The sequence below is a fragment of the Theropithecus gelada genome, chromosome 7a, assembly GCF_003255815.1.
Source record: "Theropithecus gelada isolate Dixy chromosome 7a, Tgel_1.0, whole genome shotgun sequence".
Taxonomy (NCBI): Eukaryota; Metazoa; Chordata; class Mammalia; order Primates; family Cercopithecidae; genus Theropithecus; species Theropithecus gelada.
The window spans coordinates 51562425-51587393 of record NC_037674.1 but is presented as its reverse complement, the minus strand read 5'-3'; the positions used below and the strand labels follow the sequence as shown (position 1 = coordinate 51587393).

The 24969-nt window shown below is 44.0% G+C and overlaps 1 protein-coding gene and 1 pseudogene across 1 annotated transcript in view; both read right to left on the bottom strand.

Moving 5' to 3' along the window:
* Positions 1 to 24969, bottom strand: part of PTPN9 (protein tyrosine phosphatase, non-receptor type 9) — a 109271-nt gene that overhangs the window by 25961 nt on the left and 58341 nt on the right. The window contains exons 5-7 of the mRNA XM_025390255.1: positions 20892 to 20997; positions 11753 to 11863; positions 8447 to 8775 (exon numbers count right to left, since the gene is read on the bottom strand). Coding sequence (XP_025246040.1) covers positions 8447 to 8775; positions 11753 to 11863; positions 20892 to 20997 — 546 coding nt within the window. The remainder of the gene's footprint in view (positions 1 to 8446; positions 8776 to 11752; positions 11864 to 20891; positions 20998 to 24969) is intronic.
* Positions 15903 to 20719, bottom strand: LOC112628009 (annotated as a pseudogene).

The following is a 24969-nucleotide window of genomic DNA, read 5'->3' as shown; positions in this document are numbered from 1 at the left end:
ATTCAATCACTTGGAAACTAATGATGACACTGTAAAATAATTCTGATTGGGCATATAGAAAAATAATGAAGGGCCAAGCACGGTGGCTCACACCTATAATCCCATCTCTTTGGGAGGCCAAGGTGGGCAGATCGTTTGAGGTCAGGAGTTCGAAACCAGCCTGGCCAAAATGGTGAAACCATGTCTCTAATAAAAATACCAAAAAAAATTAGCTGGGCGAGGTGGCAGGTGCCTATAATCCCAGCTACTCAGGAGGCTGAGATACGAGAATCGCTTGAACGCAGGGTGTGGAGGTTGCGGTGAGTCGAGATCGCGCCACTGCACTCCAGCCTGGGTAACATCAAAAAACCAAAAAACAAAAAGAAAAAAAGAGAAAGAATGAGGAACATACACAGAAAACTAAAGGAAATGAAAAAATTTGGTAATTAACTCCAGAAGAAACAAAAAATTGAATTCATAAGATTATTAGGCCAGGTGTAGTGGCTCATTCCTGTAATCCCAGTACTTTGGGAGGCTGAAGCAGGTGGATGGCCTGAGCTCAGGAGTTTGGGACCAGCCTGGGCAACATGGCCAAACCCCATCTCTACCAGAAATGCAAAAAATTAGCCAGACATGGTGAAGCATGCCTGTGGTCCCAGCTACTCTGGAGGCTGAGGCGAGAGAATTGCTTGAGTCTGGGAAGCGGAGGTTGCAGTGAGCCGAGATAGAGCACTCCAACCTGGGTGACAGAGTGAGAGCCTGTCTCAAAAAAAAAAAAAAAACAAAAAAGGCTGGACACAGTAGTTCACACCTGTAATCCCAGCACTTTGGGAGGCCGAGGCAGGTGAATCACTTGAGGCCAGGAGTTTGAGACCACCCGGGCAAAAAGGGAAAAACCCCCCCCTAATAAAAAAAAAAAAAAAAAAAAAAAATTGTTAATATATTTGATCATTTCATAGTAGCCCATGTAGCTCTCCAGTAAAAATAATTTATATAGTCACAATAATGTACAATGATGATTCAATTTAAGAATGTTACATGTAATTATTATATATCGGAAGAGTAGTCAAAAGGAAAGTGGAGACATAGTATAAGAGCTAAATGAGCACCTACAATAAAAGTCACTAAAAGTACTATTAAGTTTTTTTTGTTTTTTTGAGACAGAGTCTTGCTCTGTATTCCAAGCTGGAGTCCAGTGGCACAATTTTGGCTCACTGCAGCCTCAACGTCCCAGGCTCAAGTGAGCTTCCCACCTCAGCCTCCCAAGTACCTGGGATTACAAACACACGCCACCACACCCAGCTTATTTTTGTAATTTTTGTAGAGACAGGGTTTCACCATGTTGCTCAGGCTGGTCTTGAAATCCTGAGCTCAAATGATCTACCCACTTCAGCCTCCCAAAATGCTGGGATTACAGGCATGAGCCACTGTGCCTGGCATATTATAAGCATTTTAATTTAGAATTAGGGATGAAATACCAGGGGCAACAGCTACAAGAGTTGAATACATGATTATAGGTAATGGAACTGAGGGTAAAATGAGTTTGCTATTTATTTTGTCATTGCTTGTCTTCTCTTTTTTTTTTTTTTTTTTTTTTTTGATATGGAGTTTTACTCTGTCGCCCAGGCTGCAGTGCAGTGGCGTGATCTCAGCTCACTGCAAGCTCCACCTCCCGGGTTCACGCCATTCTCCTGCCTTAGCCTCCGGAGTAGCTGGGACTACAGGTGCCCGCCACCAGGCCGGCTACATTTCTTTTTTTTGTATTTTTAGTAGAGATGGGGTTTCACCATGTTAGCCAGGATGGTCTCGAACTCCTGACCTCATGATCTGCCTGCCTCGGCCTCCCAAAGTGCTGGGATTACAGGTGTGAGCCACCGTGCCCGGCCATTGCTTGTCTTCTTTAGAACTTTTGGTTTTGAAAAAAATTATTTGCACATATTAACTGAAAGCAAAGAAATTACAAAGGTCACACATATAAAATAATACTCTATATTGTTCATAACTGCTTATGTATATATAACAGTATAAACAAAATAAACTATGAAGAAACACCATATTCATACTAGTAGCTGCTTATGATGACTGGGGAGAACTAAGAATGAGGATTAGAAGGAATTTCAACTTTATAATAAATTCTTTCTTTTATATAATAACAAAAAAGATAGCTGGGCACAGTGGCTCATGCCTAAAATCCTAGTGCTTTGGGAGGCTGAGGTTGGAGAATCACTTGAGCCCAGCAGTTTGAGACCAGCCTGGGCCAACAGAGCAAGACTCCATCTCTACAAAAACTTCAAAAAAATTAGCAAGATGTGGTACCCCACACCTCTAGTTCCAGCTACTAGGAAGGCTAAGGCAAGAAAATCACTTGAGCCCAGGAGGTTGAGGCTGCCGTAAGCTATGACAGTGCCACCGCACCTGCACTCCAACCCCCAGAGCAAGAACACGTCTCTCTTAAAAAAAAGGGGGGGGGGCGGCTGGGCATGGTGGCTCAAGCCTGTAATCCCAGCACTTTGGTAGGCCGAGGCAGGTGGATCATGAGGTCAGGAGATTGAGACCATCCTAGTTAACATGGTGAAACCCCGTCTCTACTAAAAAAAAAAAAATTAGCCAGGCGTGGTGGCGGGCACCTGTAGTCCCAGCTACTCGGGAGGCTGAGGCAGGAGGATGGCATGAACCCAGGAGGTGGGGCTTGCAGTGAGCCGAGATCATGCCACTGCACTCCAGCCTGAGCGACAGAGTGAGACTCCGCCTCAAAAAAAAAAAAAAAAGGCCGGCCAAAGCGGGTGGATCACCTGAGGTGAGGAGCTCAAGACCACCCTGACCAACATGGCAAAACCCCGTCTCTATGAAAAATACAAAAAATTAGCTGGGCTTGGTAGTGGGCACCTGTAATCCCAACTACTTGGGAGGCTAAGGCAGAAGAATCGCTTGAACCCAAGAGGCAGAGGTTGCAGTGAGCTGAGGTCACGCCATCGCACTCCAGCCTGGGCAACAAGAGCAAAACTCTGTCTCAAAGAAAAAAAAAAGAGATGAAGTAAATATAACAAAATATTAACAAGAGTCAGTATTGATTCTGTAGTAGGAACATAGTTGTCTATAGTGTCATACTGTGTACTTTTCTGTATCTTAAAAAATTTCAGCCCGGCGCAGTGGCTCATGCCTGTAATCCCAGCACTTTGGGAGGCCAAGGCTGGCAGATCACCGCAGTCAGGAGTTGGAGACCAGCCTAGTCAGTATGGTGAAACCCCATCTTTACTAAAAATACAAAAAAAATTAGCTGGGCGTGGTAGCGGGCACCTGTAATGCCGGCTACTTGGGAGACTGAGGCGGGAGAATCACTTGAACCCATGAGGCAGAGGTTGCAGTGAGCTGAGATCGTGCCACTGAACTCCAGCCTGGGTGACAGAGCGAGACCACATCTCAAAGAAAAAAAATATATATTTCCCCCTTCCCATACAAATATGCCTAATGAATAAAACCAATCCTAAAAGATTACATACAGTATTATGTAATTTTTTAATATTTTATATAATGTTATTTGATATAACAACAATTTGGAAAGGAAAAAATTATAGAAATGGAGAATAGATTAGTGGTTGCAGGGGTTAGGAATGGGGAGGTGGTGGGAAGGAGGTATATGTTTATTAAAGGGCAATGAGGCTGGGTGCAGTGGCTCACGCCTGTAATCCCAGCACTTTGGGAGGCCGAGGTGGGTGAATCAGCTGAGGTCAGGAGTTTGAGACAAGCCTGGCCAACATAGTGAAACCCCAACTGTACTAAAAATACAAAAGTTCACCAAGCATGGTGGTGCATGCCTGTAATCCCAGCTACTCAGGAGGCTGAGGCAGGATAATCACTTCAACCTGGGAAGCAGAGGTTGCAGGGAGCCAAGATTGTGCCACAGCACTCCAGCTTGGGTGACAGAGCAAGACTCCATCTTAAAAAAGTAAATAAAGATAAAAATATTGAAGGGCAACGAGGGGAGGCTTGTGGTGATAGAACTCTTTGTATATTGACTATGGTGATAGATACACAAACCTACATGTGTGACAAAACTGCATAGAACTAAACACACACAAACAAAGTAAAACTGGGGAAGTCTAAATGAGATTGGTGGATTGTATCAATATTAACATTCTGGCTGTGATATTACACTATAGTTCTGGAAGATGTTATCATGGGATAACTGCAGAAAGGGTACATGTGATATGTCTCTATTACTTCTTACAACTGCAGGTGAATCTACAATTATAAGAAAAAGTAAAAAGAGAAAAGGGAAAGAAAGTCTCTTGGTCCAGGGGAATCCTGGGCAAGAGTGAATATACACTGATAGCCACTTCATAATCCAGAATTCCAAGGGAAACATAGTTTGTTCTGTGTAAGTAGCTCTACTGGGAATTGGTGTCAGAGGCCTGGAGCTGATGAGGATTCTAGGTTCTAAATTATCAAGTGGGGAATCAATCATTCAATAGGCAAGACTAGTAAGTCCTCTCATTGGATGAGGGATCTGTTCTCTGATTGTCAAATGGTAGCTGGTTTGGATGATGCCAACAAGACAATCTAAACCCACTTTTTTTTTTTTGAGACAGTGTTGCTCTGTCGCCCAGGCTGGAGTGCAGTGGCATGATCTCAGCTCACAGCAACCTCCATCTCCTGGGCTCAAGCAATTCTCCTGCCTCAGCCTCCCGAGTAGCTGGGGCTACAGGTGCATGCCACCATGCCAAGCTAATTTTTGTATTTTTAGTAAAGATGGGATTTCACCATGTTGGCCAGGATGGTCTCAATCTCTTGACCTTGTGACCCACAGCCTTGGCCTCCCAAAGTGCTGGGATTACAGGCGTAAGCCACCACGCCCAGCCAAACCCACTTTTTTAATGGAGGAGGGGAGACTCCATAGTAGAAGTGACATCTCAAGGGCCTCACAGCAGTTGGTAGCTGCAGAAGCACCAAGAGCAAGGTGAAGAATCCCCAGGATAAGTGTGCATACTCTTAGATCAGCCTAGCATTCCTCCCTGCTCCAACGTACTTCCTTGATTTAAGACTGCAAGGGAGAGGCCGGGCGCGGTGGCTCAAGCCTGTAATCCCAGCACTTTGTGAGGCCGAGATGGGTGGATCACGAGGTCAGGAGATCGAGACCATCCTGGCTAACACGGTGAAACCCTGTCTCTACTAAAAAATACAAAAAACTAGCTGGGTGAGGTGGCGGGCGCCTGTAGTCCCAGCTACTCAGGAGGCTGAGGCAGGAGAATGGAGTGAACCCGGGAGGCGGAGCTTGCAGTGAGCTGAGATCCGGCCACAGCACTCCAGCCTGGGTGATAGAGCGAGACTCCGTCTCAAAAAAAAAAAAAAAAAAAAAAGACTGCAAGGGAGGCTGGGCACGGTGGCTTATGCCTGTAATCCCAGCATTTGCGGGGCCGAGGTGGGCAGATCACTTGTCAGGAGTTGGAGATCAGCCTGGCCAACATGGCAAAACCCCATCTCTACTAAAAATACACAAATTAGGCCAGGCACGGTGGCTCACGCCTGTAATCCCAACACTTTGGGAAGCCGAGGAGGGTGAATCACCCGACGTCAGGAGTTTGAGACCTGCCTGGCCAACACGGTGAAACCCCATCTCTACTAAAAATACAAAATTAGCTGGGCGTGGTGTCACATGCCTGTAATCCCAGATACTCAGGAGGCTGAGGCAGGAGGATTGCTTGAGTATGGGAGATGGAGGTTGCAGTGGGCCGATATCGTGCCACTGCACTCTAGCCTGGCCAACAGAGTGAGACTCTGTCTCTAAATAAGTAAATTAATTAATTAATAAACACACACACACACACACACATATATATACACACACACACACAAATTAGCTGGGTGTGGTGGCACACACCTGTAATTCCATCTACTTGGGAGACTAAGGCACAGAATGGCTTGAACCCACGAGGCGGAGGTTGCAGTGAGTTGAGATCACACCATTGCACTCCAGCCTGGGCGATGGAGTGAGACTCTGTCTCAACAACAAAAAAGACTTTAACGGAATAACGGTTCTGTTTGCAAAAGAGATTGGATGTAAACAGGGAGTCTGGTAGCTGGGCATAGGTAGCACCTATAATTCCAGCACTTTGGAAGGCTGAGGCAGGAGGATCACTTGAGTCCAGGGGTTCAAGACCAGCCTGGGTAAGATAGGGAGACTCTACAAACAATTTTAAAAAATTAGCCAGGCATGGTGGTGCATGTCTGTGGTCTCAGCTACTCAAGAGGCTGAGGCAGGAGAATCAACTGAGCATCAAGTGATGGAGGCTGCAGTGAGCCATGATCATGCCACTATGCTCCAGCCTAGGGGACAGAACAAGACTCTGTCTCTAAAAATAATAATAATAAAATAATAAATACAATAAATAAAATGAAATAAAAATGAAATAAAAATAGGGGTCTGGAGCTGGTAGGGAAGAAACAGAGCTGTATGGGAGAAAAGAATACTTTCCCTTGTTGATATGGGATCTGTGTCCCCTATGTCTCCTCTTATTTTCTTTTGCATTCTTGCTCTGATTGACTTCCTTCCCAAGTGCCTCTTCTCTCTGACTTTCCCTGTCTCATTATTTTCCCTCTTTGCTTTGCTAAAAGACTCTGTCCCTGCATCTTATTCAGAGCACACTGACTACACTGGGCAGGAGTTACAAGAGAGAAGAGGTACTCACAGAATCCTAGATTTCTAAAACATTTAAGCTACAAAGGTAGGTGAATATCAGAGTCCAGCAGTCACATATTACACAGAGGAAAACCGAAGTGCTGAGAAGGGAAAAAACTTGTGTCGCTCACAGAGGGAATTTTTGGTTAAGTTGGAATATGAGGCTGGGACCCACTAGGACAGCTTCCCTAATTTTCTTTCCTTTTTTTTTCTTTTTTTTTTTTTTCCTTAGACAAAGTCTTACTCTGTCACTCAGGCTGGAGTTCAGTAGCGTGATCATAACTCACTGCGGTCTTGACCTCCCCGGCTCAAGTCATCCTCCAGCGCAGCTGGGACAACAGGAGTGTGCCACCATGCCTGGCTAATTTTTTTGTTTTTTATTTTTGTAGAGGTGGGGTCTTGCTATGCTGCTCAGGTTGGTCTCAAACTCCTAGGCACAAATGATCCTCCTATTCCTTTACTCCCAAAGTGCTGGGTATAGGCCTGAGACACTGCACTCAGCCCTAGTTTCTGCAGTTTTCAAAAGACACAGCTCACTAGTTGGAGAGAAAGAGATTTCTGGGGCAACCAATTAAAACATGGTAAGAGAAATGACAGTAATATGGTAGATAAATAATCTGACTGGGTGCACTTGCTCACGCCTGTAATCCCAACCCTTTGGGAGGTTGAGGCAGGAGGATCACTTGAGCCTCGGAGTTTAGGACCAGCCTGGGCAACATGCTGAAATCCCATCTCTTCAAAAAATAAAAAAGTAGCTGGACATAGTGGCACATACCTATAGTCCCAGCTACTCAGGAGGCTGAGGTAGGAGGATCACTTGAACCTAGGAATTTGAGGAAAATAAAATAGAAGAAAAGGAGAAGAGAAGAGAAGAGAAAAAAGAAAAAAAGGCCGGGTGTGGTAGCTCATGCCTCTAATCCCAGCACTTTGGGAGGCCGTGGCGGGCAGATCACCTGAGGTCAGGAGTTCGAGACCAACCTGGCCAACACCGTGAAACCCTATCTCTGCTAAAAATACAAAAATTAACCAGGCGTTGTGGTGCGTGCCTATAATCCCAGCTACTTGGGAGGGTGAGGCAGGGAGAATTGCTTGAACCTGGGAAGTGGAGGTTGCAGTGAGCCGAGATCATGCCATTGCACTCCAGCCTAGGTGACAAAATGAGACTCCATCTCAAAAAGAAAAAAAAAAGGAAAGAGGGAGGGAGGAAGGAAGGGAGGATCTATGTTCTATGGCCAACAGTACTTATCAAGTAGTTATGAGCCAGAGTTATAAACTAGCTAGATGGTTTTGTGGTAAGATTTGAGTAGAATGAAAATCTCAAGGGGTTAAAGTCCTATGAGGCAACTGTACTCTCTTACTAACTGTGGATTATTTTAAGTGTACTACACCCCTCCTCAAGATGTAATGTTATACCATAAATGTTATGGGGAGAAACTGCCTAAATGAACAAACCAGCGCTCACACTGAGAACTGGAATAGAGAGTAGCCTATTTTGAACCTACTTTAAAAAAAACACTTGCATTTCAGAAAAATATCCAAAAATATGTCCAACAGGTTTATTCTGTTGGTACCAAAGACGTTCAGAAACTTCAGAGCATAGGATGTTGGCAAGAGCACCAAAGCAGAAAGTACCTCTTTCTGCATGTGAGAAACCATCATTTATGTGAGAGTGATGTTCCCTAACACAAGGAAGGGTCTCTGTTAAGCAAGTGAAGGGTGGAAGGAGCTGTTGCCAGAGCCTGCCAGAAGCATCCTGGTAACCAGCTGCTGGCCCACACCTTTCCTACTTACATGGAACAGTGGAAAGTGCCAACAGGGTTCTCACGACGAATGTCTTCATATTCCTCATAGATTCCTTGCTTTTGCCTGGCGTTAACATAGTCCACCAACTCTTGGATGGTCATAGCATGGGGACCTGGAACATGTACTGAGTCCCAGTCTAAGGCAGGAGGGAGGGAGAACAGGATGATCTCATCGAAGGGATCTGGATGGCCGTTCACCTGTGGTAGGAACTGGAAATTCCAAGTGGCGAGATCAATTTTGACGTACCCACCCAGGTTTTCTGGAAGACACTCCCTGGGCAGATGCTGCGTGACCTCAGATGTCTTTAATATCTGAATCTAGAAAGTTAGAAAGAACCATGTGAGTATGTGGGGAGAGGGAAAGGCATATAGAGAGTGATAAAGAATAAATGTGTTTATATCAGGTTTGGGGGATGGGATGAGATTTTCTTGAAATACAAGGTATACTGTAAAAGTAGTAGACTACATTTCATCTGCCTGAGATTTAAGTCCTATGAATTTGCCAGATAAAAGTGTGAACTCCCAGAATGTATATAAAATTCACTCCTGGAATTAGGGACACTGTTATACATCTTCTGAAAGGATGATATAGTGAACAAAAGCTTTATGTTATTAACAAGGCTTCCCAGCATCGCTGCATGCTGGTGACTCTTTTTTTGGCCACTAAGAATGCATAGGTAGTAGTTATTTTTGTCAACCCCATACTCAGACAACCAATTCTAAGACCTGTTAGCTTGTGTTTTACTCAGCTTGGTATAACTGTTCACAAAGATAGGATTCTATGAAAGCAACACACCCAGAGGCAGGGTAGCCCAGGAATAATGTTAGATAACACTTTTGTTTTGAGACAGGGTCTCACTTTTTCACCTAGCCTGGAGTATAGTGGCGCGATCAAGGCTCACTGCAGCCTCAACCTCCTGGGCTCAAGTGATCCTCCCACCTCAGCCCCTCAAGTAACTGGGACTGCAGATGCACACCACCACGCCCAGACAATTTTTTTGTAGTAATCATAAGACTTAATACTGCTCTTTGCTTGGACATAGCCATGCTGGAGCAAATTAGCTTAACTGGTTCTCCTTAGGATCTCTGTGGAATGGGGATGCTCTTCCTCCTAAAAGCTCATCTCTTTTGCTGTTGCCTCTTCTTGGAATGCCTTCTTTTCCTCCTCTGCCTCTTCATAGACCAGCACAGCTCACCTCTTCTGTGAAGTCTTTCCTGACTGCTTGAGGCAATATGCCCCTCTGCGTTCCTGCAGAGCCAAAGTTCTCATACGTGTATCTCTGTGTTCCCTATCAAGACCATAAGCTCCTTGAGGGTGGACTATCTCACTTAATTTTTAATTATCAGGAACCAGTGCTTCATCTACAAAAAGTACTTAATATATTTTGAGTTTATACATGTATGCATAATTCCTATCATTCAAGTGCAAGAACTTGCCTATGGAATCCTCTCAAAGAGTTATCTTAGAAAAGATCTCTCCAGCTGACATGGTGGCTCACACCTGTAATCCCAGCACTTTGGGAGGCTGAGGCAGGTGGATCACCTGAGGTCAGGAGTTCAAGACCAGCCTGTCCAACATGGTGAAACACCATCTCTACTAAAAAAAAATACAAGAATTATCTGGGCGTGGTGGTGGGAGCCTATAATCCCAGCAACTCGGGAGGCTGAGGCAGGAGAATCACTTGAACCTGGGGGTTGGAGGTTGCAGTGAGCCAAGATCATGCCATTGCACTCTAGCCTGAGCGACAAGAGCAAACCTCCATCTCAAAAAAGAAAGAAAAGATCTCTCATGGCCGGGCATGGTGCTCACGCCTGTAATCCCAGCACTTTGGGAGGCCGAGGCGGGTGGATCACAAAGTCAGGAGATCAAGACTCTATCTTGGCTAACACAGTGAAACCCCATCTCTACTAAAAACACAAAAAATTAGCTGGGCGTGACGGCATGCGCCTGTAGTCCCAGCTACTAGAGAGGCTGAGGCAGGAGAATCGCTTGAACCTGGGAGGCAGAGCTTGCAGTGAGCTGAGATCGCACCACTGCACTCCAGCCTGGGAGACAGAGCAAGACTCCATCTCAAAACAAACAAACAAACAAACAAAACAACAACAACAACAAAAAACCACGGTGGCTCACGCCTGTAATCCCAGCATTTTGGGAGGCCAAGGCAGGCGGATCATGAGGTCAGGAGTTTGAGACCAGCCTGGCCAATATGGTGAAACCCCATCTCTACTAAAAATACAAAAATTAGCTGGGTGTGGTGGTGTGTGCCTGTACTCTCAGCTACTCGGGAGGCTGAGGCAGAAGAATCACTTGAACTCAAGAGGTGGGGCTGCAGTGAGCCGAGATCATGCCACTGCACTCCAGCCTGGGCGACAGAGTGAGACTCCGTCTCAAAAAAAAAAAAAAAAAAAGAAAGAAAGAAAAAAAAGAAAAGATCTCTCCTACTTTGTGTCATTAGGTGTTTAAGTAGCTAACACAGAAACAAATATCTTCATTTTCATATGTCCTATCTTTTAATGGCTGCAATCAGTAACTGAGACCATAAAACTTTTAATCATGGGACACTCGGGAGATTATAACAGAATTACAGTTTTTGGTTTTATTGTGGTGACAGGGTCTCACTATACTGCCCAGGCTGGTCTTGAAATCCTGGCCTCAAGCGATCTTCCCGCCTTGGCCTCAGACTCCCAAAGTGTTAGGATTATAGGCATGAGCCACTACACTCGGCCCAGAATTAAGGTAATTTTGAACGCTTTTGAAATTGGGAAGCAACAAGATGTTCTGAGAAAACAAATGCCAGGAATAAATGTAGAAAGAGACATAATGAAAAACTTTCCTCCACAACCCTGGTGGTCAAAGGGATTGAATGATGTTTCCAGTTGAACAAATTCAAATGCCAGTTCAACGAATACAATTATATTACAAGCTGTTAAATATTAAAGGCCTATACAGCTCCAGGATAAATTTTGGAAGTAGCAGCTATCTCTAAGTTACCTCCAGGACACAATCCTTCAGTACTATCTTATGCAAGGTGCTATAGGAAGTGAGAACCAGATAAACTGTGTCTAGTTTCAAACTTCAAGAAGCTTGTAGTACAGTAAGAGAGGCAGTCTGTATTGAACTGACTAATGAATCAGGTAGAGAATATGAGTGAATGCACTAACAGAAGCAGAACAGGCTCTAGGAGACACGCCAAGAGGATTTTTTGAAGGTAGAAAATTAATTGGCAGGAATTCAGTGGTAGAGATGAGAATGTATCTATTCCCCTCCAAATAAAAAAGGGCGAGCTTGCCTTACCCTCTCCCGGACTTTGTCCTTCAGGAGGAGGCTGATGATGGAATAGGGCACTCGGAACCATATGGGTGCCCCCACAATCAGTACTTTCTTCAAACGAGCTGGAAATGCTCCCTGTGGAGAAAACACATAAGTGTAATGGAACCTGTGACTCTTCAAGCCCAAGTTTAGGTTTTCTGCTCTTCTCCCCATTCTTACCCAGCAGGGGGAGTCTATAGCCTAATTCAGGTTTGACCTCAGCAGCTACAGGAAAAGTGGTTAAACAAACTAAAGAAATTAGAAGCTGATTTACCTTTAAAAATAACAATGTTAAGTTCTTGTCTACCATAAGCTTTATGAATCAGAAACTATTCTGACTTCTCAACAGATATCCTACACATACCACACATCAACATACATATATGCCTCCTAAAAAAGTTCTGTTACTAAAATGAAGGAAAAATGAGATTATGAATAAACTGAACATTAAACATTTCTCGACCAGGTGCGGTGGCTCATGCCTATAATCCCAGCACTATGGGAGGCTGAGGTGAGTGGATCACTGGAGGTCAGGAGTTCAAGACCAGCCTCGCCAATATGGTAAAACCTGTCAGTACTAAAAATATAAAACTAGCCAGGTGTGGTGGCAGACACCTGTAATCCCAACTACTCAGAAGGCCGAGGCAGGAGAATCACTTGAACCCAGGAAGCAGAGGCTGCAGTGAGTTGAGATCACGCCATTGCACTTTACCCTGGGCAACAAGAGTGAAACTCTGTCTCAAAAAAAACAATATGGCTGGGCGTGGTGGCTCACGCCTGTAATCCCAGCACTTCTGGAAGCCGAGGTGGGCAGATCACTTGAAGTCAGGAGTTTGAAACCAGCCCGGCCAACATGGTGCAACCCCATCTCTACTAAAAATACAAAGATTAGCCAGGCATGGTGGCATGCGCCTGTAATCCCTGCTACTTGGGAGGCTGAGGCAGGAGAATCGCTTGAACCTAGGAGGTGGAGGTTGCAGTAAGCCAAGATCGCGCCACTGCACTCCAGCCTGGGCAACAAGAGCAAAACTCCATCTCAAAATAATAATAATAATAATAATAATAAATACATAAATAAAAATTTAAAAATTTAAAAAATTTCTCTTTCATAACTTTTCATTCAGTCTGATGTATGCATAATCATTTTTTAATCTATTCGTTCATCTATGTATTTACCAATCAATAAATATAATCTAATGTGCACTAAGGCAAACGAGATCTAAAAAAAGGAGATACCCTCATCCACACATGATATAAAGATGAAAAAATCATTCATTCCTACTCCACAGTTTTTTGTTTGGTTGGTTGTCCGGTTTTTGTTTTGTTTTGTTTTTGAGACAGGGTCTTGCTCTGTTGCCTAGGCTGGAGTGCAGTGGTACAATCACTGCTCACTGCGTCCTGTACTTCCCAGGCTCAAATGATCCTCCCACCTCAGGCTCCCAAGTAACTGGGACTGAGCCACTACACTTGGCTAATTTTTCTATTTTTAGTAGAGACAGAATTTCACCATGTTGGCCGGCTGGTTTTGAACTCCTGACCTCAAGTGATCTGCCTATCTTGGCCTTGGCCTCCCAGAGTTCTGGGATTATAGGCATCGATCCACTGCTCCCGGCGTGAAGTTCTTAATTTTTTTTTTTTTTTTTTTTTTTGAGACGAAGTCTCGCTCTGTCACCCAGGCTGGAGTGCAGTGGCCAGACCTCAGCTCACTACAAGCTCTGCCTCCCGGGTTTACGCCATTCTCCTGCCTCAGCCTCCCGAGTAGCTGGGACTACAGGCGCCCGCCACCTTGCCAGGCTAGTTTTTTGTATTTTTTAGTAGAGACAGGGTTTCACCATGTTAGCCAGGATGGTCTCGATCTCCTGACCTCGTGATCCGCCCGTCTCAGCCTCCCAAAGTGCTGGGATTACAGGCTTGAGCCACCGTGCCCGGCCAAGTTCTTAATTTTAATATGGTTAAATGTTTTCTTTTCTGGTTAGTGTATTTTGTGTCTTAAATCCTTTTCTATTTTAATGTCAGAAGTGGTACTATTTTTTTTTTTTACTGGTCTACCACTGATTCCACCATGTGTATTAATTTTTCTAAGTTGGTTTTTTATTGCAAAATATACACAACAAAATTGACCTTTTAAAACATATTAAGTGTACAATTATTGGCATTAAGTATGTTCACAATGCAGCCATCACCACTATTCATTTTCAGAACTATTTCATCATCACAAACAAAAACCCTGTACCCATTAAACAACATATCCCTATTCCCTTCTCCCCCTAATCCCTAGTAACCTTGGTTCTACTTTCTGTCTCTATGAATTTGCATATTTTTGGTCCTCATATTATTGGAATCCTACTATAGTTGTCCTTTTTTGTCTTGTTTATCCTACTTAGCATAATGTTTTCAAGGTTAATCCATATTGTAGCATGTCTCAGAATTACATTGCTTTCTAAGGCTGAATAATATTTCCTCATAAATATACCAATTTTTCTTATCTATTAATCCGTTGATGGACATTTGAGTTGTTTCCACTTGTGCACATTGGTTGTTTCCACTTGTCCACTTGAGGAGCTATTTTCTTTTAAAAATTTAAACTTTTGTTTTTGTCCTTTTGTTTTTTTTGAGGTAAGGTCTCACTCTGTTGCCCAGGCTGGAGTACGGTGGCACCATCATGGCTCACCATAGCCTTGACCTCCCAGGTTCAAAGTGATCCTCCTACCTCAGCCTCACAAGTAGAATGTGCCACCATGCCTAATTTTTGTATTTTTGTAGAATAAAAATACAAGTGGTTTCATCGTGTTGCCCAGGCTGGCTTCAAACTACTGGGCTCAAGCAATCTGCCTGCCTTGGCCTCCCAGTGTTGGGATTCCAGGTGTGAGGCTCCACACCTGGCCTGTTTTTGCTATTTAAGACTTTAATCTATCTGAAGTTGATTTTTGAACATAGTATGAGATGTAGGAATCTGACATTTTTTTCTATATGGGTAGCTGTTTTGTTTTCCACCTTTACATATTAAAAAGTCCCTCCTTTCCCCAACTTAGACTTTCTATTTGTCAGTTTTAACAAAGTCACAATATCCGGGGGAATAAATATGACACAGGTAATTTAATTAACCATGTAACCATCATTCTGATTATTCAGTTTGTTTTCAGGCCTAAATAATCCTGATATGCTCATTTTATCTTTTCCTTTTCATTCTTTTTTGAAACTCAATTCTTTTTTTTTTTTTTTTTTTTTTTTGTCTCACATGGTCACCCAAGCTGGAGTGCAGTGGCACGATATCTGCTCAAGGGTTCAACCAATTCTCCTGCCTCAGCTTCCCGAGTAGCTGGGATTACAGGCGTGTACCATCACGCCTGGCTAACTTTTTTGTATTTTTAGCAGAGATGATCTTTGACCATGTTGGCCAGGCTGGTCTTGAACTCCTGGCCTCAAGTGATCCGCCCATCTCGGCCTTTCAAAGTGCTGGGATTACAGGCATAAGTCACTGTACCCAGCCTCCTTTTAAATTATTTTAAGAAGCTGTTTCTAAGACTGGGATTATTTGGCTAAAGATTATGAATATTCTTTTTTTTTTTTTTTTCTTTTTTTTAAAGACAGGGTGTTATCAACTGGGCTGGAATGCAATCATATGATCATAGCTCACTGAAGCCTCATATCCTGGGCTCAAGTGATCCTCCTGCCTCAGCCTCCTGGGTAGCTGGGACAATAAGCACATACCACCACATGCAGCTAAATTTTGTACAGTCAGGGTCTTGCTCTGTGGCCTAGACTGGTCCTGAACCCCTTGCCTTAAGCAATTCTCCCACCTCAAACTCCCAAAGGGCTGAGATTATAGATTTAAGTCACTGGAGTCAGCTTAAGGTATTATTTTTAATTATTTAAAATAAATATGCAGTAAATACTCTTTTTATAAATCTTTGTTTTCCTGATTGTTTCCTTAGCATATAATCTCAGAAATACAACTGATCAAAGGGTATGTGCATTTTTAAGGATTTATAATGCCAGATGCCTTCCAAAAGGTGTTAACAACTTACTGAACTGACAGTATATGAGGGTGCTATAGAGTCATTTATTTATTTGAAAAACAAACAAATTTTTATTGTCTAGAAATATATATTTTAAAAATCCCCCAGAAAAGATGCTATTCTCTCATTTTCCCATCCTCTTCCTCTTTCCACACCTCTGAGACAAAGGACATTATTATAGTTTAGTAAAACTTCATCCAGATGTCCAGACAATACCCCAACTATGTATTCTTCTGTATTTGCAAGCTACATGTTCATATAGATACATCTATAGATCTGGTTCATCTACAGATACCAGTTAGCCTTTGTAATCCATTCCCCACTTAAGTTTCACCATCACTGGCTTTTCTGTTAATCCCTTGAGGAAAGGTTTGGGATTCAGGGGTAAATCCTTTATAACCACAGGAGAACGCTGCAGGCTATTCTCCACTGACCAAGATGCCACCCATCTCTCGTGACTGCAGCAGGTACCCCCAGACAGTCATGTAAATGGACTAGGCCCAGGTCTGTAGTTCTTTGCTCTGAAAAAACAGATGTAATAGCTTCTATTTTCTATTTATCATTTTGTGGAAATAACAGGTGTTTCCCTAGAATGGTTTTTGATTTGGTGTTAAAAGGACCTTGGACATTTAGGCCCTGAAATAAATTGTTGCATCTTTGAAGGAAAAGATGAAAGTAGTTTATCACACTTCAGTGAAGAGGCCTTTGGAGAAGTTTGTTCTAGATGCTGTATATTCGCCGTAGAGCAGTGCTGGGGATTCCCCAAATCAGTAGAACTAAAGGAAAACTGAAGACAACAGAGTGACCTGTCAGACTGAAAATCAGTCTTTTGAGGCTGGGCATGGTGGCTCACACCTGTAATCCCAGCACTTTGAGAGGCCAAGGTGGGCAGATCACTTGAGGTCAGGAGTTCGAGACCAACCTGGCCAACATGGTGAAACCCCATCACTACTAAAAATTAGCCAAGTGTGGTGGTAGGCACCTGTAATGCCAGCTACTTAGGATGCTGAAGCAGGAGAATCACTTGAACCCAGGAGGCAGAGGCTGCAGTGAGCCGAGATCACGCCATTGCACTCCAGCCTGGGGGACAGAGAGACACCCCGTCTCAGAACAAACAAACAACAAAAAAGAATCAGTCTTTTGAAAGTGGCAAAAAGGGCTGGGCACGGTGGCTCACGTCTGTAATCCTAGCACTTTGGGAGGTCAAGGCTGGTGGATCACTTGAGGTAAGGAGATCAAGTCTAGCCTGGCCAACATGGCAAAATCCCGTCTCCACTAAAAATACAAAAATTACCTGGGTGTGGTGACAGGTACCTGTAATCTCAACTACTTGGGAGGCTGAGGCAGGAAAATCGCTTGAACCTGGGAGGAGGAGGTTGCAGTGAGCCGAGATAGCACCACTGCACTCTATTATGGGAAAAGGAGCGAAACTCTCTCTCAAAAAAAAAAAAAAAAAGAAAAAAAAGTGGCAAAAAGAGTAGGCTAGAAGATACTAGCTACAATTCCTCTTTTTTTTTTTTTCTTTTGGATTTCTTGGGAACGATTTCTTCCTAGTTAGACCGCCAGTGTTGCATGGTAACCCCATCCATGAAAAGGGCTGGAATATTGAAAAACTACATGAAACTAAGTTCTGTGGGTCGGACACAGTGGTTCACGCGTGTAATCCCAGCACTTTGGGAGGCCAAGGTGGCTGGATTGCTTGAGCTCAAGACCTTGAGACCAGCCTAGGCACTATGGTGAAACTCCATCTCTACAAAAGATACAAAAATTAGTTGGGTGTGGTGGCGCATGCCTGTAATTCTAGCTACTTAGGAGGTTGAGGCATGAGAACTGCTTGAACCCAGGAGGTAGAGGTTGCAGTGAGCCAAGATCGTGCCACTGCACTCAGCTTTGGCAACAGAGCAAGACTTGGGTCTCAAAAAAAAAAAAAAAAAAAAAGAACTCTGTTAGTCAAAGAACTTCATAAAAAGTGAAAAAACAAGCTATAAATTAAGAGACAGTTTACTGTGCGCACACATTATATGTGTGTATATATATGTATCTTTATGGATTAGAATCAATAATATATTAAAAACTATTAATTCCTAAATAGAGAAATCATAGACATTTCACAGAAGAAGAAAAAATATACAGCTAACAAATATATGAAGAGATAGTTAATTTCACTAATAAAAGAAATGCAAGCTATACCACAAGATACCATTTCATATCCATTTGATTGAGAAAAAAATTAAGAAATCTGACATTAGTAAGTGCCGAAGAGGATGCAGACCAATGGAAATCATTACACATGGCAAGGGGGTACGACCACTTTGAAACACAGTTTGACGTTGTCTTATAAAGTTAAATCTTCACAGACTTTAGGACCCAACAATCCACTCCTAGGTGTATACCCTAGAGCATACATTCTCAATGGGGGAGATATCACCTCACCAAAGGGGTAAAATTAGTAGGAGAACAGGGTGAGGTGAGCCAGAAAAAAAAAAGAAATCGGGCCGGGTGCGGTGGCTCACGCCTGTAATCCCAGCACTTTGGGAAGCCGAGGCGGGCAGATCACGAGGTCAGGAAATTGAGACCATCCTGGCTAACACGGTGAAACCCTGTCTACTAAAAATACAAAAAAATTAACTGGGCGTGGGGGTGTGCACCTGTAGTCCCAGCTACTTGGGAAGCTGAGGCAGGAGAGTGGCGTGAACCTGGGAGGCGGGGCTTGCAGTGAGCCGAGATCATGCCACTGCACTCCAGCCTGGGCGACAGTGCGAGACTCCATCTCGGGGGGGGGGAAAAAAAAGAAATCTTACTCTTTTTATGTATACAGAGTACATAAAGAGGCCAGGCACAGAGGCCATACCTATAATCCCAGCACTTTGGGAGGCCAAGGAGGTGGTACTGCTTGAGCCCAGGAATTCAAGACCACCCTGGGCAACATAGCGAGACTCTGCCTCTATTAAAAAATAAGGAGAATCACTCAAACCTGGGAAGCGGAGGTTGCAGTGAGCCGAGATGGCGCCACTGCACTCCTGTCTGGCGACAGAGTGAGACTTCGTCTCCAAAAAAAAAAAAAAAAAAATGCACAGGAACATTCTGAGTCATAAAAGTGGAATGGGCTGGGTGCCCTGACTCACTCCTGTAATCCCAGCACTTTGGGAGGCTGAGGCACACTTATGTGTATAAGGTGTATATGAAACATACATAAATTTAGGCTGGGCGTGGTGGCTCACGCCTATAATCCCAGCACTTTGGGAGGCCGAGGCGGTGGTCAGGAGTTTGAGACCAGCCTGGCCAACGTGGAGAAACTCCAGCTCTACCAAAAGTACAAAAATTGGCCAGGCGTGGTGGCGGGCGCCTATAATCCCAGCTACTCAGGAGGCTGAGGCAGGAGAATCACTTGAACCAGGAGGTAGAGGTTGGCAGTGAGCCGACATTGCACTACCACACTCCGGCCTGGGCGACAAGAGCAAAAAAAATAAATAAATAAAATATAAATAAATTTTAAAGAGTACATAGAGATATGCAGTATATCTATGGTATTTAAATTTCATTAGAAGAGGAATTATTAGGGGGAAAAAATACTGAAAAAGGTTCCTTAGTGAGGCAACAATGAAAAAAGGTTGAGAAACACTGCCCTAGAGACCCTCTTACACATATGCACCAGAAAACATGTTTAAGAATGTTCATAACAGCACCATTCATAACACAGGTTGGGTATTCCTTATCCAAAATACTTCGGACTAGAAGTGTTTCAGATTTTGAATTTTTTTCAGATTTTAGAATATCTGCATATACATAATGAGATATCTTAGGGATGGGACCCAAGTCTAAGCAGGAAATTTATGTATGTTTCTTTTTTTTTTTTTTTTTTTTTTTTTTTTTGAGACGGAGTCTCGCTCTGTCACCCAGGCTGGAGTGCAGTGGCCGGATCTCAGCTCACTGCAAGCTCCGCCTCCCGGGTTTAGGCCATTCTCCTGCCTCAGCCTCCCGAGTAGCTGGGACTACAGGCGCCTGCCACCTCGCCCGGCTAAGTTTTTGTATTTTTAGTAGAGATGGGGCTTCACTGTGTTAGCCAGAATGGTCTCGATCTCCTGACCTCGTGATCCGCCCGTCTCGGCCTCCCAAAGTGCTGGGATTACAGGCTTGAGCCACGGCGCCCGGCCTCTTATTTTTTTTTTTTTTTTGAGACGGAGTCTCGCTCTGTCACCCAGGCTGGAGTGCAGTGGCACGATGTTGGCTCACTGCAACCTCCACCTCCCCAGTTCACGCCATTCCCCTGCCTCAGCCTCCCGAGTAGCTGGGACTACAGGCACGCCCACCACCACACCCAGCTAATTTTTTTTTTAGAGATGGGGTTTCACCGTGTTAGCCAGGATGGTTTCGATCTCCTGACCTCGTGATCCACTCGCCTTGGCCTCCCAAAGTGCTGGGATTATAAGTGTGATCCGCGCTCAGCCTAAATTTATGTATGTTTCATATACACCTTATACACATAAGTGTGCCTTAGCCTCCCAAAGTGCTGGGATTACAGAAGTGAGTCAGGGCACCCGGCCCATTCCACTTTTATGACTCAGAATGTTCCTGTGCATTTTTTTTTTTGGAGACGAAGTCTCACTCTGTTGCCAGACTCACTCTGTCGCGAGATCGCAGTGGCACGATCTCCGCTCACTGCAACCTCCACTTCCCAGGTTTGAGCGATTCTCCTGCCTCAGTCTCCCAAGTAGCTGGGACTACAGGCACACGCCACCATGCCCAGCTAATGTTTGTGTTTTTAGTAGAGACAGAGTTTCACCATGTTGGCCAAGATGGCCTTCATCTCTTGACCTCATGATCCACCCACTTCGGCCTCCCAAAGTGCTGGGATTACAGGCATGAGCCACCATGCCCAGCCATTCCTGTGCATTTTTTACCTTAATTTCTCCCACTTCACTTTTAAGGTCATTTCTTGTTCTATGGAAGCAGAGAGTAGTCATCATTTACAGATGGCCTTTACATTGAACATAATTTCTGAAGTTTGCATCTTTCCTAAATCTTTTCCCAAAGAATTAAAAAAAAAAAAAAAAAAAAAATCCCAAGCATTGAAGGAAAGTTGAGAGGGCCCTCCATAGTCTTACCTTCAGCAGGTTTAGGACTTTCTTGCCAAGATCCAGCTCAAAGTTGGCATAATTGGAACCACACATGTCGTAGATAAACACGAGTCCATTCCTCTGAGTTTCAAAGCTGTAAATCAACCATTGAACAAAAACATTTGTGAGTAAGAAAATGGATGAGGCAGGTTGAAAGCCTAATGCCAAAACAAAACCCGAGAGTATGAAACATCTAGGATCAAAACAACTGCCTGACTGCACATTGGTCTTACAAAAAGATCTCTTATCTTTTGTATCTGCTATGTTTATTAAGGCAGATTTATCCAGATTTACCAAATGCCAAACTCGTAGGTTGAGAATGATCTACAGCAACTAAGTTATCAAAATCTGAACTGTTTTCTCCCACCCCTCTGAATCTACCTACCCAAATCCTGTAACATATTCCGTACTCAACCCCAAAGTTTCCTCTTCCATGAAAGTCTCGCTGGTAACTGTAATCAAATATGCTACCGATCATTTTTTCCTTTAAAGCCCCATAAATCTTTCTGTGGATTTTTCTTGTGGCCTTAATATACTCTGTGTAGCCATCTGATTCTGTCCTAAAGGACAAGAACTTGTTGTTCAACTCATTACACCCAATAGTCCCTAGCACAGCCCTTAAAAATAAATGGTCACTGAATTGTAATTCAGTAGACTGGAAGCCCACCTCTAAGAAAATATTTCAGACCTATGGAAAACTGTGTAGAACAAGAATGCCTCTAAGCTCATTGATAGTAAATCTGTCTCTTACAACCCAATAGAGGAAGACAACAAACCCATAAATGGCCTTTGGAAAGCATTCCTAAAAAGTAGATTAAGGCGGCATGGTGGCTCATGCCTGTAGCCTCAGTACTTTGGAAGGCTAAGGAGGGCGGATAGCTTGAGCCCAGGAATTTGAGACCAGGCTGGGCAACATGACAATACCTCATCATGTAGTGACCTGTGCCTATAGTCCCAGCTACCCAGGAGGCTGAGGTGGGAGGGTCGCTTGAGTGAGGAGGTCGAGGCTGCAGTGAGATCATGCCACTGCACTCCAGCATGGGAGACAGAGTGAGATCTTATCTTAAGAAAAAGTAAGGCTGGGCGCAGTGGCTCATGCCTCTAATCCTAGCACTTTGGGAAGCCAAGGCAGCCGGATCGCTTGAACCCAGGAGTTTAAGACCAGCCTGGGCAACATGGCAAGACCATGACTCTATTTTTAAAAAAAAAAAAAAAAAAAAAGGGAAAGGAAGGAAAAAAAAGTAGATTAACAGGTATTAATAGTAAGCCATGGCCGGGTATGGTGGCTCACACCTGTAATCCCCACACTTTGGGAGGCAGAAGCGGGTGGATCACCTGAGGTCAGGAGTTCGAGACCAGACTGACCAATATGGTGAAGCCCCATTTCCACAAAAAATACAAAATTAGCTGGGTATGGTGGCACATGCCTGTAATCCCAACTACTCAGGAGGCTGAGGCAGGAGAATTGCCTGAGCCCAAGAGGCAGAGGTTGCAGTGAGTCGAGACTGTACCACTGCACTCCAGCCAGGGCAACAGAGTGAGACTCCATCTCAGGGGAAAAAAAAAAAAAAAAAGTAAGCCTATTCCCAGACCAAAATTAGGAACATTTGAAGATATAGAAAGTATTCCTCAGTCCAATTTCCCAGATTTATAAAGATTTCTCAAAGATGTACTCTTCCACCAAGCCAGATTCGTACGTATTATATGTGATTTGCAGACCCAAATGGTCATTAGGAATAAATTATTTGATTGGACTACTCACAGATGACAGCAACAGTTTTCACATCTATTTAGAACTGAGAAAATGTTTGGCACAAAATACATTCCTGAAATCTCAAAGTTATTGTTTTTTGTTTTGAGACAGAGTTTCACTCGTCACCCAGGCTGGAGTGCAATGGCACGATCCCGGCTCACTGCAACCTCCGCCGACCGGGTTCAAGCAATTCTTCTGCCTCAGCCTCCCGAGTAGCTGGGACTACAGGCATGCACCACCACACTTGGCTAATGTATTTTTAGTAGAGACAGGGTTTCGCCATGTTGGCCAGGCTGGTCTTGAACTCCTGACCTTAGGTGATCCACCCACATCGGCCTCCAATGTTAGGATTACAGGCGTGAGCCATCATGCGCAGTCTCAAAGTTATTTTGTATCTTACTATTTTTGCACCAGCACCTCCTGGGAACCTCCATATCTTCATCCCTTTAACAAATTCCAAGGCAGAAGCACTCGCCCATGAGCTAACATTTCAAAAATGTCTAATTCTGAGGTACATGAAAGTTTCTCCAGCAGACTTGGTTTCAACTGGCACCTAATGTGTTACATTAGTGTTAAATCTTTACTCCTTTTTCTTATTTATTTACTTATTTTTAAATTTTTAGTAGAGATGGGGTTTCATTATGTTGCCCAGGCTGGTCCCAAGCTCCTGACCTCAAGTGATCCACCCCCCTCAGCCTCCCAAAGTGCTGGGATTACAGGTATGAGTCACTGCGCCCTGCCCTTGACTCCTTTTTCACAACCCAAGAGAGACTATGATCCACGAAGATCCAAGATGCTGTTAAAATGTGTGGCACAGGACAGGTGCAGTGACTCACACCTATAATCTCAGCACTTTGGGAGACTGAGATGTGAAGACTGCTTGAGGTCAGGAGTTTGAAACCAGCCTGATCAACAGAGTGAAACTCCATCTCTACAAAACAATTTTTAAACTGAACAAGTTTAGTAGTACGTGCCTGTGGTCCCAGCTCCTTGGGAGACAGAGGCAGGAGGATCATTTGAGCCTAGGAGTTGAGGCTACTGTGAGTTATGATGATGCAACTGCACTTCAGCCTGAGCAACAGAGTGAGACCCTGTCTCTTAAATAAAAAGAACGAAACAAAGAAAATGTGTGGCACAATTATTGAATAGGCTATCCAGATCTAGATACTTTCTGTTTCTCCATGAGCTCCTAAAGGGTCAAATTCAACTTATGGGCTCTCCGCTCATGACTCCAGCTTGTGGCAGGGGACTAAAACAAAAACAAGTCAGTAAGGGGGCAAAGAGAATTTAAGAAAAAGAAGCTTGGATGCATAATGAATGATCCAGGTTCTATATTCCCAGATCAAAGTGCTCATCCTATGAAGGCACATAAAACATGAATGCAGTAAGATTTTTACACTTTAGGGTATAGAATAGACAGACAGATAGATGTGTGTGTGTTTATATATGTGTGTATATATTACACATATATATACACACACACACACACACATTTTTTTTCTTTGAGACAGAGTTTCGTTCTTGTTGCCCAGGCTGAAGTGCAATAGCGCGATCTCTGCTCACTGCAACCTCCGCCCAAGTTCAAGCGATTCTCCTGTCTCAGCCTCCTGAGTAGTTGGGATTACAGGCACCCATCACCATGCCCGGCTAATTTTTTGTATTTTTAGTAGACATGGGATTTCACCATATTGGCCAGGCTGGTCTCGAACTCCTGACTTCAGGAGATCCAACCCCTTGGCCTCCCAAAGTGCTGGGACTACAGGCATGAGCCACCAGAATATATATATATTTTAAGACAACATTTTGCTCTGTCGCCCATGCTGTAGTGCACTGGCATAATCATGGCTTATTGCAGCCTCAACCTCCCAGGGCTCAGGTGATCCTCCCAGTTCAGCCTTCTGTGAGTGTCTGGGACTACAGGCAAACTTCACCATGCCCAGCTGGCTAATTTTTAAACTTTTTGTAGAGACGAGGTCTTGCTATGTTGCCCAGGCTAGTCTCGAACTTCTGGACTCAAGCGATCCTCTCACCTGGCCTCCCAAAGCATTGGGATTACAGGCATGAGCCACTGCACCCAGTTTAAGATTTACAATGGGCTGGGCGTGATGGCTCACGCCTATAATCTCAGCACTTTGGGAGGCCAAGTTGGGTGGATCACGAGGTCAGGAGATCGAGACCATCCTGACTAACATGGTGAAACCCTGTCTCTACTAAAAATACAAAAAAATTAGCTGGGCATGGTGGCCAGCACTGTAGTCCCAGCTACTCAGGAGGCTGAGGCAGGAGAATGGCATGAATCTGGGAAGCGGAGCT